The sequence below is a fragment of the Chaetomium strumarium genome, assembly GCF_033439665.1.
Source record: "Chaetomium strumarium strain CBS 333.67 chromosome Unknown B0T15scaffold_4, whole genome shotgun sequence".
Lineage (NCBI taxonomy): Eukaryota > Fungi > Ascomycota > Sordariomycetes > Sordariales > Chaetomiaceae > Chaetomium > Chaetomium strumarium.
In genome coordinates this window covers 918,104-931,627 of record NW_026944432.1, presented here as the reverse complement: position 1 = coordinate 931,627, position 13,524 = coordinate 918,104, and the positions used below count along the sequence as shown (strand labels likewise).

General features: G+C 54.1%; 4 protein-coding genes across 4 annotated transcripts; 1 reads left to right on the top strand and 3 right to left on the bottom strand.

Annotated features, from left to right (window-relative positions):
• Positions 1–1,038: 1,038 nt before the first annotated feature.
• Positions 1,039–1,466, bottom strand: B0T15DRAFT_397766 (uncharacterized protein; the record flags this gene model as incomplete). The annotated part of the gene is made up of 2 exons (XM_062864921.1): positions 1,039–1,177; positions 1,201–1,466. Coding segments are annotated over 2 exons (405 nt in total), but the record flags the coding sequence as incomplete, so codon positions are not given.
• Positions 1,467–4,183: 2,717 nt separating this feature from the next.
• Positions 4,184–4,822, top strand: B0T15DRAFT_398433 (uncharacterized protein; the record flags this gene model as incomplete). Its single annotated transcript, XM_062864954.1, has 2 exons — positions 4,184–4,451; positions 4,542–4,822. 2 exons carry the CDS (start codon positions 4,184–4,186, stop codon positions 4,820–4,822), a joined length of 549 nt encoding a protein of 182 aa, XP_062721063.1.
• Positions 4,823–9,325: 4,503 nt separating this feature from the next.
• B0T15DRAFT_531819 (uncharacterized protein) lies at positions 9,326–9,696 on the bottom strand. Its single transcript, XM_062869279.1, has one exon. The coding sequence runs from the start codon at positions 9,633–9,635 to the stop codon at positions 9,450–9,452; it is 186 nt and encodes a 61-aa protein (XP_062721062.1). The 5' UTR covers positions 9,636–9,696; the 3' UTR covers positions 9,326–9,449.
• Positions 9,697–10,163: 467 nt separating this feature from the next.
• Positions 10,164–11,749, bottom strand: B0T15DRAFT_555290 (uncharacterized protein; the record flags this gene model as incomplete). Its single annotated transcript, XM_062870388.1, has 7 exons — positions 10,164–10,206; positions 10,243–10,311; positions 10,342–10,506; positions 10,543–10,687; positions 11,044–11,196; positions 11,254–11,358; positions 11,680–11,749. The coding sequence occupies 7 exons, from the start codon at positions 11,747–11,749 to the stop codon at positions 10,164–10,166; spliced, it is 750 nt and encodes a 249-aa protein (XP_062721061.1).
• Positions 11,750–13,524: the final 1,775 nt, after the last annotated feature.

The window sequence follows — 13,524 nt, the reverse complement described above, 5'->3', positions numbered from 1 at the left end:
CCCGGCAACCCACTCGACGCGGTAGTCGTAATTGACGCTATAGCGGTCCGTGCGGTAGAGCGGGATCGGCGCGTCGCCTGGCCCAATGATGATGTCGTCGAGGCTGCTAAACTCGACCGAGAACGTATCCTGGTAATCCGACTGGATGTCGGCGTGGCCCGGAAAGTCGGCCTCGTTGAAGCAGTCGATACGACCTCGCGTCAGCGGCGTCAGGTTGGGGGTGGGCGACGGGTCTGCGGGAGCAGTGCTGGTGGGTTTGAGGTTGGCCCACGACGAGTAACTCGAGAGGTAGTCGGCGGGGTAATCCGACTGCGTGGCCCAGCCGGCCGTGATGTGGACTACGCCGGTTGGCACCCCTTGCGGCGACGCACCTGTGGCCCAGTCAACATGCATCAGCTTGTGGTACCAGGTCCTGCCCTGATTGGGGTAGTACTTGGTCACATCAGCGTATATATCAGCCGGCCACTCGTCTTTGTTGGCGTACTACATCGCGCTGCCGAGCGTCGGTGAAGCGAAATACAGCGGGCAGAAGTTGATGCTCTGCCGCCCGTTGAAAGTCGGGTCTTCCCCGGGGAGCATCGTATAGGCGGCCGTGTTGCTGGGCTTACCACATGGACATAGGTTGCTTGGATCGTCACACCGGACCGGCAGCCGCCAGTCGAACGGGGTGGTGATATAGCCCGGCTGGATCGTGGCATAAGTCCTGAAGATCCTCTCAAAGGCGGATTTCTTGGACCCGCTGTCAGCCGGCGGACCCAGGTACTCCAGCGCAGCCGCCGAGTTGAGGTCGAGGCCATTCTTCGTCTCGGAGTATATCAGGTTCATGATCTTCCACGACTGCTGCCAGCCCGAGTAGATGGCCCGCCGCTGTGCGCCATTGCAGCCCCTGAAGCTCTCCAGCCTCGTCGCCAGGTCGGTGAAGTTGTAGTCGGCGAACAGCGACGTATCATAGTTGCTGAGCGCTAGCGCGTCATTGAACTCGCTCTCCTTCTGGGCGACCGACAAGCTAGGGCTGTGCTCGTCCTGGCCGAGGACAAACTACGCCAGGTCCACGGCCCACTCGACCGAGCCGGCGAAGCCGTAACTGGCGTACCGGCTGATGCGCGACGCCTTGGTGGCGTGGCTCATGTGCGACACCCACGTGCCGCCGCCGTAGGTCATCATGTCCGAGTCGCTGCTGCTGTCGTACCACGTCCTGACGGCGCCGCGGCGCCCCCCGACACCAGGGAGTCGAGCTCGGCCTGCGCGATGTAGCCGGCGGTGCCCGTGCAGGGCCCTTGCTCGGCCGTCGATTCCGGCCCCGTGAAGAGACAGTGGGGCCCGGTGCAACCCGGGTCTGCCAGGCCAAAGCTCCGTCCGTAGCCGGCGATGCCCACAGCGATCTTGCTCGCGGGGACGCCGGCCTTGGTGATCATGGCGAGCGCATACTCGGTCTCGGTCAGGTTGATGTGCGAGCGGAGGCAGTTAGTTGCCCAGGGGACAGCCCGGGTTGGCCCAAGTGTTGTTGTAGTCCCACTGGCCGTGGAGATCGTACGTCATGTAGACAATGTAGTCGAGGACCTCGGCCATTTCCGCGATGGGGAAGCCCTTGAGGTACCAGTACGAGGCGGGCGCTGCAATGGACAGGGAGACGCCCGTCGGCAAGAGGGCCCGGACCGTCTTGAGGAAGGCGGGTAGTTCGGGCCGTCGTTGGGACTGCCGGAAAATCTAGCTATAGTATTAGAAGGGTATTACGAATAGGTAACTTACTTTTCTTCAATTGTTTAGGATGTGTTAGGATAGATGTAAGGCGATTGATTAATATGCAACCCTTTCGCGGTGCTTAAAAGGCAAGTGTACCTAATTTTGTATGGGGCCGGCTAAGAAATAGAGGTATACGATTTTTTCGGATAGGTCGCTAACGTACATGATAAGCGAGTGACCCAGGCAAGCGAATGACCCACTTCCTATACGACGCGATATCTTTGCACTCAACAACAAAATTTCCTCTACCATCCAAAATGCCCTCTACTTCAAAAGAAGGCCAGATAATCTTGGCTCTCTAAGCTCTTCAAAACGACAAGAATCTAAGCGAACGAGCCGCAGCTAAGATCTATGGGGTTGACCGTAGGACCCTAGGGCGCCGACGCGCCGGCAAGCCTGCACGATACAATCTTCCAGCCAACTCGCGCAAGCTCACAGATCTAGAAGAGAAGGCGATAGTTCAATATATCAATAAGCTATCTGCATGTGTATTCCCGCCTAGGTTATATGGTATGGAAGATATAGCCAACCAACTACTGTGCGAATACGACGCGCCCCCTATTGGCAAACGCTGGGCTTACAACTTCGTCAAACGCCGGCCAGAGCTCCGTACGCAATATATATGTAGATACAACTACCAGAGGGCTAGATGCAAAGATCCAGATGTTATTCGCGAGTGGTTTAGGCTTGTGCAGAACACTAAGGCCAAGTATAGTATCGTAGATGACGATATCTATAACTTTGACGAGACCGGGTTTATAATGGGCATTATCTTTACGGGTATAGTTGTTACGACCTCAGATGGCCGGAGCAAGGCTAAGCTGGCCCAGCCTGGCAATCGCGAGTGGGCAACAGTAATCCAGGGAGTCAATGCTCTCGGCTGGGCTATCCCTCTGTTCATCATCTTGGCCGCACAATACTACCTCGTCAACTGGTATACCGAGTGCAACCTCCCGGCCGACTAGCATATCGCAACCACCAAGAACGGCTGGACTACCAACACAATAGGCCTTGATTGGATCAAGCACTTCGACTACCATATAGCGCCTCGGACAAAGGGCAAATACCGGTTGTTGATCCTCGATGGCCACGAAAGCCACCACTCGACCGAGTTCGAGCTCTACTGCCAGCAGAACAATATTATCACGCTCTGCATGCCTCCACATTCCTCCTACCTCCTCCAGCCACTTGATGTTGGCTGCTTTGGGCCGTTGAAGCAGGCGTACGGTCGCCAGATCGAGGACTTGGTACGCGCGTATATCAACCATATAAGCAAGCTCGAGTTTCTTTATGCCTTTCGCACGGCCTTCTTTGCCTCTATCACCAAGAGGAATATACAGGGCGGTTTTACAGGGGCTGGCCTTGTGCCATACGATCCAGAGAGGGTGCTTTCGAAGCTAGATATCAAGCTTCGTACACCAACACCCCCAATCTCACGGCCGGGCACTGCACAATCTTGGGTCTTCCAGACACCACACAACCCTCGAGAAGCCGAGTCACAGTCAACGCTTATCAAGACTCGCATTGCCAACCATCAAAATAGCTCCCCGACTTCAATGTTAGCTGCTATAGACCAGCTTACCAAGGGTACGATGGCTATAATGCACCAGGTGGCCCTCCTTCAGGCAGAGGTGTCTTCGCTCCACAAGGCTAACGAGGCGCTAAGCAAGCGCCGGAGAGCCAAAAAAACACGTGTGCGGCTTGGAGGATCACTTACTGTGCAGGAGGCACAGGAGGTGGTAAGCCAGGGGGCTATAGGTGGGGAGGCAATGCAAGAAACACAGCTGGATGGTAGTGGTGCTGGTGGGGGTCGTACGAAGGTTCGGTGCTGTGGTGTATGCGGCAAGCCTGGTCATAATGCCCGCACTTGCCAGGAGGTTGCAGAAGCATCTGATTCAGCCGTTTCTGATGTAATTGTAGTTGGTTGATAGTTTTGTTGTTTTGTAATTGAGGATAATGTTTGTAGGGTAGTGGAGAGTGGGTCATTCGCTTGTCTGGGTCACTCGCTTATCATGTACGTTAATGTTTGGAAGATTTCGGACAGGTCGCTGAACCCAGTCCCCCGCCTTGGCGGGGAACTGGATCGGCCGTTTTAGGAGGCCCAGTAAGTAGTGTACATCCGTACCTACCACCTATGTACCTTACTTTATCATTTATGGGACCGATTACAAATAAGGTACCACGCAGGGTTCCAATTCCTATACGACGAAAGTAGACCCATCACTCGGCCCATAAAAGAGCGACACGGTCACACGGCCGTCCGGTCTTACGTCTCCGGGCCCCCTCCTTGGACCTATCTTCCACCCGCCATCCGCTCGGAGAGCTGCGCCGGCCGTGTTCTTGGGATATGCTTATCGAAACAGCGATTGTCGTCGTGGCAGTGGCCGCACTCCTCAGACTTGTCGTGAAGCCCCAACCCGAGCCCCGATTTCAGCCTGCCATGGCGACCTCAGTCGCTCCAGACGGAAAATCGTGCGACTACGCACCAGAGGAAGGAGGGTATTTCGACCCGCCTCTCCAGAGGGTGTCATATGGCACCAAACCCGGCGCTAGAGTGTTTGGCTGGCCCACCAAGGGCGGCGTATACACTATGCGAGCTGCTACCGTCGACCTTGAGTTCTTGGGCTACGGCCGGTTTGAACCTGTGCTGCGTCCCGATCCAAAAGACCCCAACACGGCCGCAGACGAAGAGGCGCACTGCAATAAGAGTAGGAAAACCTGCGCCCCTCCCCCGCCCCCTTGCGAGAATCCTACTATAAGAGACTCGTGACGCTAATGTAGTGAATCTGATATTCTAGTGCGTCAGCTGGGTGCCCGATGGTGGGAGAGCGAGCATGCATGGGCTAGGAGTTTCAGGGAGGTACACGCAGTACCCCTAGAGGAGAAATTTATCGCTACGGGATGGCCGGCTGGAGGCGGTGTATGGGTCCTCAGCGGGGATGTCGAAGCGGCTAGCGAGAAGAACGCCGGCATGCTATTCAACGCCTACACTATGGAGGAGCGCTGCAACGTGATCGAGAAGCTAGGCGCTACCTTCTACGCCAACCCCAAGGATTGCCCAGATTTGGACTTGGCGTAGGCGCAGTAGTATTCAGTGGTGACGATGAACAACCGCAGGGCTACGAACGGTAGGGGCTAATTACAAACTGCGAGATAACTGGATAGGACGAGTTTAGAGGGCGATAAGACCTTGAACGGGTGCAGCAGCTTATATGTTTCTGATCCTCTTGCTGCAGAAGTGAGCAGCAGATGGGAGCGGTACAAATGACCTTGTCTCGGTGACCTTTGATACAGCGCCATGTTGACATGCTTTAGTCTCCCGGTCAGTACAGTCCTTTTCGAGGCTGGGAATCAAGGCGGTTTAGGAGCATCCATCAACACGTTCTTGTTATCTGACCTTAGTAAGGGAAGCCTCGGATCGATATCCGAGCTCATAGAAGGCTGTCTTAGGCTCCCACTACCTGGGCGGGCCACGAGCACGCTGTCACCCCTACAGCCTGTGACGACGAGCAGGGCGCTCCAACAGTCACGCCCAGCGCTGTGCCACTCTGACACCTTGTCATAATCAGTATGACCACCAGCATGGTCCCGGCGACGATGAGCAATACGGCACGGAGAAGCGGCGCGGCGGGCGGGGCGGGGGTGGCACGTTCAGGTGGTCTGGTGCGGGTCTCTGCTGCTCGTGGTTTGATGAGAATTGTAAAGGCGCTGCGGCCGGAGCAAGCAGGATCTCGGAGACATCTCTCTTGACTCTTACTTTCGACCCCGCGGCTTTTGGAAGCAGGACGCTTGGTTTCCACGTAAAGTTTTGTTGGCGCCTTCGATATATCTACAACGAACTGCCTACAAAGAACGCAGAAGAAGCCTTTCTCTTCAATGCTTAGTTAACTAAGTATTCTAGCTTAGCTAGGGACTGCGTTGAATATTCGTACACACTCTCACCATCCAACAGCCAACATCCCCGTAGTGTGTACTATAGTTAAACCAGTGTTCTGAAATCGGAATCCTATGACGAGAAGGGGGGCAAGAACAGGGATTGACGAACAGGTTCGAGCCCTGTCCCCGCCTTCAAAATTAGTCGCCGAGGAGAACCAGTCGTGGGGTGAGAACGCGAACGTGTTACGTAGACGCAAACGCGGTATAGGGATGAAAAGGGCAGCACGAACAGCTTTGTCGAATGCATCTAAGATCAAGAAGTGCTGTTAATTCAGGATGCACAGTCGGATGTACCAACTTTGTTTCTACCGCCATATCAGAACGCGAGGGCTAAGAACCTGCCTATGGTCAAAGCCCTAAGGGGTCTTGAAGTTAAGTTATAGGAGGTTGAGGGAATTAGGCTTAGATCTCGCGGTAGCAGTCCAGCAGCGGCAGAGCAGCTTAGAGGTAGCTTACAGTAGCAGGGTAGCTGAGCAAGGAAGCTATGAAGTCAATATATTGAAAACTCGAATTGCCCAAGGTGCCCGCACCGGTATTGTCGCTAACTAGGTGACGTTCTAACATTACGTTCGTTCCCGCTAGCCCCGCCCTCTACCCCTCCCCTAAACGGGTTTAAGCCCGTCCCCACCCCCAAACGCGTTAGAGCCCGTCCCTCCTATATCATAGTTTCTGCCTACAACGGCTGCATCGGCGCCGACTCGGCCTGGCATACGGGTCAAGGAAGCTGAGCTTCGCCAACTCCCGCGCAAGACGATCTAGCTTATCTTCGTCGCGTCGCAATGTAGGCAGCGAGAAGCGCACGCGCTTTCGTACGGGCTGCTCTACCTCGAAATGGCGGCTCTGCGCATGGAGCGGCCGCCTAGCGATTCTGGCGTTCTGCTCGTGGATTCTCCGCTCTAGGTCCCCCGTGTACCGGTAGGAAGCGGCGTCGACGTGCCGGTCGGAGTAGCGGCTTTGAGGTTTGGGCTCCTTATAATACGGACGCGGGGTTGGTGGACGATAGCCGTGTTCTGAGCCCGGTCAGGCCGCTATATAAAGCCGCTCGGGATAGCGGTGCATGGTGATGCTACATTTGTTTGAAGATAGCGTTGAAGTTGGGTGCGAGCCTTGTACAGTGACCGTTGAGGTATGCCCTTTTCTTTTTTTGGGTGGGCAAGATGTCCTAAGAGTCCGTGTTCTTAAGAGTACCTGGGCTACGTTCGTGTATCCTAATTTACGTCGCTACTTTGCGTTCCCGCTTCACGTTTACGGTAGCCCCAACCGTATATATAAGCGCCTTTCTCCACCGTTTCTTCGTCCTCCTACCTGGTATAGCTAGGCCAAACGCGCAGATTCTACCATCCTTCTTGCATTATCGGCCTATCAACGAACGGAAATCTTGTCACTTGGACAACGGAAAATATGCCCTCCCTTGCTAAATAGTGCAAACCTCTTCGACTTAATAACGAGATCAAGCCGCTCCTTTATCGATATAGCATCCCGTATGATAGGAAGAAAGCCAACAAGGAGAGCCTACTTGCGTTGTTACAGGCAAATAGGTCTCCCTAGACCGAGTACAGCAGAGTAGAATAGCACCAGACCTTAGCGTAGTCGAAGTTCTTGGTCTCGAGCAGATTGCTTAGGATTATCCCCCTCTCGGCTCCGATGAGAGCTCCAGCGGCGGCTTGGATAAGGACTCCGGCGGCGAGTCCGGTGACGGCTCCGGTGACAGCTCCGGTAACGGCATGAACAAGGACTCCGGCGATAGCTCCGGTGACGGCTCCGGTGACGGCATGAACGAGGACTCCGGCGATAGCTCCGGTGACGGCCCCAGTCCCGGCTTAGGTTCGGACTCGACTTCTGTAACGACAAGGTCAGTCCAATATCTAGTTGACCTTTCAGACTATAAAGGCCATACGGAGAAGGCAAGGGAGGCCGGTATCTCTAATCCAGCTAACAAACTCACAGACCTCGAGCGACGGCTCCTGCTTGAATATCCTACAGCCTCGGCATGTTTGCCTACAATCAAAAGAGACCTCGGCCAGGCGAACCTCAAATAGAAAGTAACCGGTCTTATAGATTGGTTTACGTCGGTGGCCAAGAGTTAGATATCCCTGTCGGTCCTGCCCTCGTCTTCTTCGACTCCTACCTGTCCTTGCCGAACCTGGACTTTATAGACTATCTCCTCGACAAGAATAGTTGCTAAGAAGGTTGGTATGTATAGGCTAGCAACTCGGGCGCCAGAAAGGGAGCTGCCAAGCGCCTTAACAATCTCTGGTCCCTCGCCTTAGCCGCGCCCGAGGTGGCTCGGGTGGCCACGACTATAACTATAGCCTCGTCCGATTCGACCTCTAACCAAGATTTCTTTATGGACGTCATCGATCCCTACGACAATATACCGACCAAAGGGAAGGTTATCGGACTCCATATAACGAAAAAGAATACCCTCAGAGTCCGACTCGCTAGTCTGTCAGAGCAGTATCCGGATCTAGGGCGTAGCCTCTAGGTCGAGTGCAAAGGCAGAAAGGAGCTGGAGGCATATAAAGATTATATGAAAGCATTCCCAAAGGGAAAGCTATTGTTATTGCCTAAAGATCTACTCGCCGGATGTCAAACCATAGCAGACTTCTACCTCGACAGTGTATTCAGGATAAAGTAGGGGAGGATATACTACTGCTATAGATATAGTCGTCCAAAGAACGCGAATATTCGCCATATGTTGATGTTCTCGAAGACCTCCCTATCAAAGGTGTTTAAAGATGCCGCCACTACCGGGATGCTCCAGACGTACATAGATAGAACGGGCCAGTCTAGCTACGAGGGTATAGGCGAGGCTTAGCCTGAGGTGATCAGCTTAAGGGCGAAGCGGTTTGTCCCAGTTCAATAGCCACTGTTATCTTGACGCCATTTGGCGACCCTAGTTCTAGCCGGGTTTGCTCACGAATTGAGCTAGACACTCGAACTTCTGTCATCAGGGGTCCCCGTTAGTTTGTTCTGTTATATAGTAGAAAGGTAGCCGGGGGTTGTCTTTTTCAAGTGCTGTTGTCGTCTGTTTCGGCTTATTTTCCTATACTGCTTTGTCGTTTCGCTTTCGTTTACATGCTTTTATTTGTTTTCAACTGTTGTTCTCGTTCGCCTAAGTAATATCATCTGTATGATTAGTTCAGCAGTAGATATCTTACCATGGCTTGTGTTCATGTCCTGCCTAGCCCGGACCTTTTATAATTGACTGCTTTCCTAAGCCTTATGTTACTTTTTCTTTTTCTACTCTTCATATACGATCATGGTCCCTTGTAACGTCAAACCTACTAACAATGCTGAACAATAGCATCTCACTATTCCGCGCCCGACTTAGGTTTTGGGCAGAACATTGATCTAATATAGAGTGAACAATGGGAGACGCTAGGTAAGGGGCAGACCGATCTGCTACGTTGCAATTGCCTTGGCAGGAGAAGCGATGGCTATCGGGCAGTGGTGTGATTTATAATGCGTAACGGTACCTTTCAAGCAGCGTACGATACCCAGACAGCCCAAGGAATGTGCTCGATTTATATACGTTATACCTCCCACCGGTCCTAAACCCCCAAACCATAAGGAAGCATACTCTCTACACGGTGACCAGATCTTCAACCTATTATGCTTCTCGGGTTTACTCCGTCGTCACGGGCTCGCCCAATCCGCAATATCTCGTGCAAACTTCCCTAAATATACATCAACACCCTATCGTCCTACTGTGCTGAACGGTAGGCCTCCGTACTATACGGTCTTAGGGCCCGAAACTCCCGCGCGATCTATTCCCCTACCGATCCCGTACTCTTACAGAAATCCCGCAGCAGATTGGGACATCGCTCGAAATGCTCAACAGGTTCCCAACTGTTGTGCTGAGGTCCGTACCCTTCCCACTCGACCAAGTACCTCACCTGAAAGTTGAGAATGCGCTTGACATTAAAATACTCTTCCTGAGGCTTCTTGGTCATGGAAGCTACCCCTGCAGAGTGCGGCTTGGGAGTTTTAAGCCGACTTCGGCGAGGCGTTGCGTGGCGGGTTGTCGGTTTGTGAGTCTGTTGTAACCGGGAGCTGGCGCAATGCGGATCTGCCGCCCGCTTAGGTGCCGTTTCGCCAATTGCCGGGGTCGAAGTGCTTATCCTACGGCGCTTCTATGGTGGCTGGGTGACATCTCCTAGACCGTGCTTTCTGACGCTGTCCTCGATAGGTCTGTGGTTGTCTCCTATATCAGTACCGCTACGTGGACGACGGCCCAAGCTCTGCTAAAGGCTGACGCGGTCCTGGCTGGCGGATGGCTGTACGGATGGCCCGACATCAGCCAGCATACGATCGTCGTTGCTTATAGCTTCCGACGATCTCGATATGCTCGCCCTACTCTCTTGTACTTGCGACGTCACGAAAGGACTTCCCACACCCTGCTCTACTCTATCGCCCGGTAGCTAAGAATTACCTTGCTTCCGGTCGTTGGTTTGCTTGCTGTCGTAATGGTGATCACGGTGCTAAGAGAGGGCGCTGCTACCGGACTCATGCTCTTTTTCCACCCTATGTTTGGAGGCGGTACTAGATGAACTCTGGTACTGGAAGCGTAGCTTGGCATCTGCTGGCTTAGGTTCGCTGATGCTCTGATGGTCCGGCACTACCGATGGGCTCGCCCGCCGCTCCTAAACATATAGCAACCTGACAGGATCATTCTTGGTCGGCTCTCCGGTCTCGTCTGGAACCGGCAGATGGCGGTGGGCTGAGCTGCTCGTCTGGTCGCCGTCGCCGTGGTGATTATGGGATGCAGAGCGGTAGCTGCCATCCGATTTCTGTCGTGTCTCCCTCTCCTGTCTGGAGGCAGCCCTGTGCGGATCCTGGACATCATGGCGAAAGTGACACTTATCCCGCTCGTCGTATAAGAGGTATTTCGAAATATCGTCCTTCGACGTCGTTTCGCATGGCTCTGCGAACGGCCGGGGATCGCGTTGACATCCGTGATCAGGGCGTACGGCCTTGTGTTTAACAAGGGAAGCGGCATTCGTCGCTGGAGCGGTGTTGTTACGTGTGGTGTGATTAGGAGTAGATGCCTGTCCTAGCTGGCATGTAGCCGAGGCCCCGTTGGCCAATTGGGACAGCTTTGTAGAGGGAGCTATAGGTGAGATAGACGAGGGCGCTAGCGGGCATCCTGGGCCGCTTTCTGCTGTTCGTGGATCGACTTATTGTCGCTCGACTTATTGTCGCTCGACTTATTGTCGCTCGACTTATTGTCGCTCGACTTATTGTCGCTCGACTTATTGTCGCTCGACTTATTGTCGCTCGACTTATTGTCGCTCGACTTATTGTCGCTTAGCTTATCGTTATAGGACTTAGCATCGTAAGACTCGTCGTCGTAAATCTCACCATCGCTTGACTCATCGTTGCTCGAAATCACGATCACGTCCTTCGGTGGTATCTTGGTACCGCCGACATCGCCGCAGTGTAGTTGACCGGCACGTAAAGACTGCGACTGGCGGCTGCCGCCACTGGTAGCATAAGCGGTGGCAATATTGTTTCCTGCTTAAGTGTGTTAGCAACCTGTAGTCTAATCATGACGAGGATTCAAAGCCATACCTATGCCGGCACCACTCTTGAATTTGAACTCGTGTGTGTTAGAGACGGATAAGGAGGGGAGTTTTGGAATCAGAAGATTGAGGCGTGGACGGTCAGAACCCGCCACTGCAAAGGGGATGAGAGTCTCTTGACAATCTATTGCCATAGTGTTGCTTAGTGCTTCTGTGCTGCTAAATTATAGAATAGTTCATAAGGCCGTAATGGGAAACCAGGTTCGGAAGAAGTATAGGGTGAACTAAGGACATCTTTGCGCTGCTGAGAACTAGGATAACAAGCGAAATATATACGCCTCCGCGGAGACTGGACTCGGCAACCAAGCACGAGACGAGTTGAACCCAGTGGAACTCAGCCTCCCGCTTCCTATATGCTCCGCCAATTATGACAAATACTAAGCAACGTGCTGAGCTATGAAGGGTCTTGTTATACCCCCAGCCTCGGGCACCCGGCCGGCTCGGCCACTGTGATGGCTGCATGAACTGGACTCCTTCTTCGTCATCCATGCAGCCGGAATCACCAATCGCGAGGCAGAGGGCCCCTCACCGAGCTGCCGCACACGTAAACGCTAGCTCGCGCCGTCGGCCTTCCCGAGGGCCGCGTCTGCCTCGCTGTCAATGCGACGACAACAAGGATCGCCCCTTATACGGCGTTGCTTCACGCCAGAAAAGGCAGCTTCCGCAGGATGTTGTTGGAGCCACGAATCACAACCCAGACCTGATACCGTGATCCACTGCATCTCTTTAGGAATTGCTCAGCAGGGCGGCTCGGACCAGGCAGTACATGCCTCGTCCCCTCCTCATGCGACGATCCGTGACCTCCTCTTTCTGCACGACCAGGCTCCTCATCCCTGTTGTCATATTCCTGGCGCCACCAGCAGCAAGAAATAGGGGGCACCGAGCTACTTGATACGCACGGTCGTCCCGTCCCTTTGCCGTCTCACTCTAGCTGAAGCGAAGACAACGAATCACCTGTCGTGAGCAGATTCCCAGGCCCGTCGCCAACGCCTTCATCCTACGGCGTGACTCCGAGCCGCCCACAGAACTGCAGAGACCACACCATGCCGAGTCCGCTTCGTCCCCTCCCCTGTTTAGGCAAGCGCTGCAACCTCCCTTTGAGGGCTCTTCCTAGTTGGATTGCCTCTAACCAACCCCTTATCGTCGTATCGACTCAGCTATCGCGAGCCGCCCGCAGCGCCGAAGAGGTCACGTCACGTCGAGTCCGCCTCGTCCCCTCCCCTGACTGGGCCCGTACTGCGACCTTCTCTAGGGGACTCTTTCCCGTTGGATGGCCCCTGACCGAGGCCTCATCGTCGTGTTGACTCACCCCCCGCAAGCCGCCCACAGAGCTGGAGAGGCCACGTTATGTCGAGTCCGCCTTGTCACCTCCCCAGTTGAGCCCGCTGCGACCTTCCCTTGAGGACCCTTGCCAATCGGATCACCTAGCTTAGCCGAGCGCTCATGGTCGTCGACGCCAGCCCCCGCCCACCTGAACCTGTCTGCGGCCGCCGGAGTCGCGGTGTGTGATCCGATCCAATCCGAGACACCAAGCTGTCTTTCTCGCAACCAACGACCTACATCCCTTGCCGCAAGCTGCTCGGAATCGTCGTACGGTCCATTCGCCATGCCTCGTGTATAGCGGCGTCGCAGTGTAACTCGGGAAGTTGTAGGTTAGCTAAGAGTACATGAGATCTCAGGCCAAATGGACCAGTCGGAGAGTCTCAACCCTCCATTTCACTAAGCCCCTAGGTGTTTCTTCTCAACCTACCGGTCTGTCGATGCCTCTCGGAGGGAGTAGATGGCTGCGTCGGTGTCTGTGAAGAATGCATATGCAGGTTAGGAACCGAAAAATGGGCTTATTGCAATAGGGCTGGTCGGGTTTATTGTGCCGACGAGGGGTGGCCGAGAGTCCACTTGAAGTCGTAGCAAGCACTCTCCTTGTCGCCCGTTTTATCTACTACCGCCATGGAGGCGTACTAGCTCCTAGCCCAACGCCTTTATTATAGGCTCTCTCGACAAGACCGACGTAAGGTCTACCCATACTCCTTCCATAGGAGCTCTAACTATACGTAGGATCAGTCTGTCGCAGGTCGAGGAACTCGGTCAGCCTTACGGCGAATCTCACCAAGATTAGCAGAAATACATCGCCAACTACATGATATATATCGGCGAGGCTATCGTTAGGCCGAACAGTTGCCAGTCCGCTTGAACAGCCCCTTGGGTAGGTATTCCGGGAAGTCTATAAGTGGTACGTTCTAGAGTAGCATATCAGTTGGAC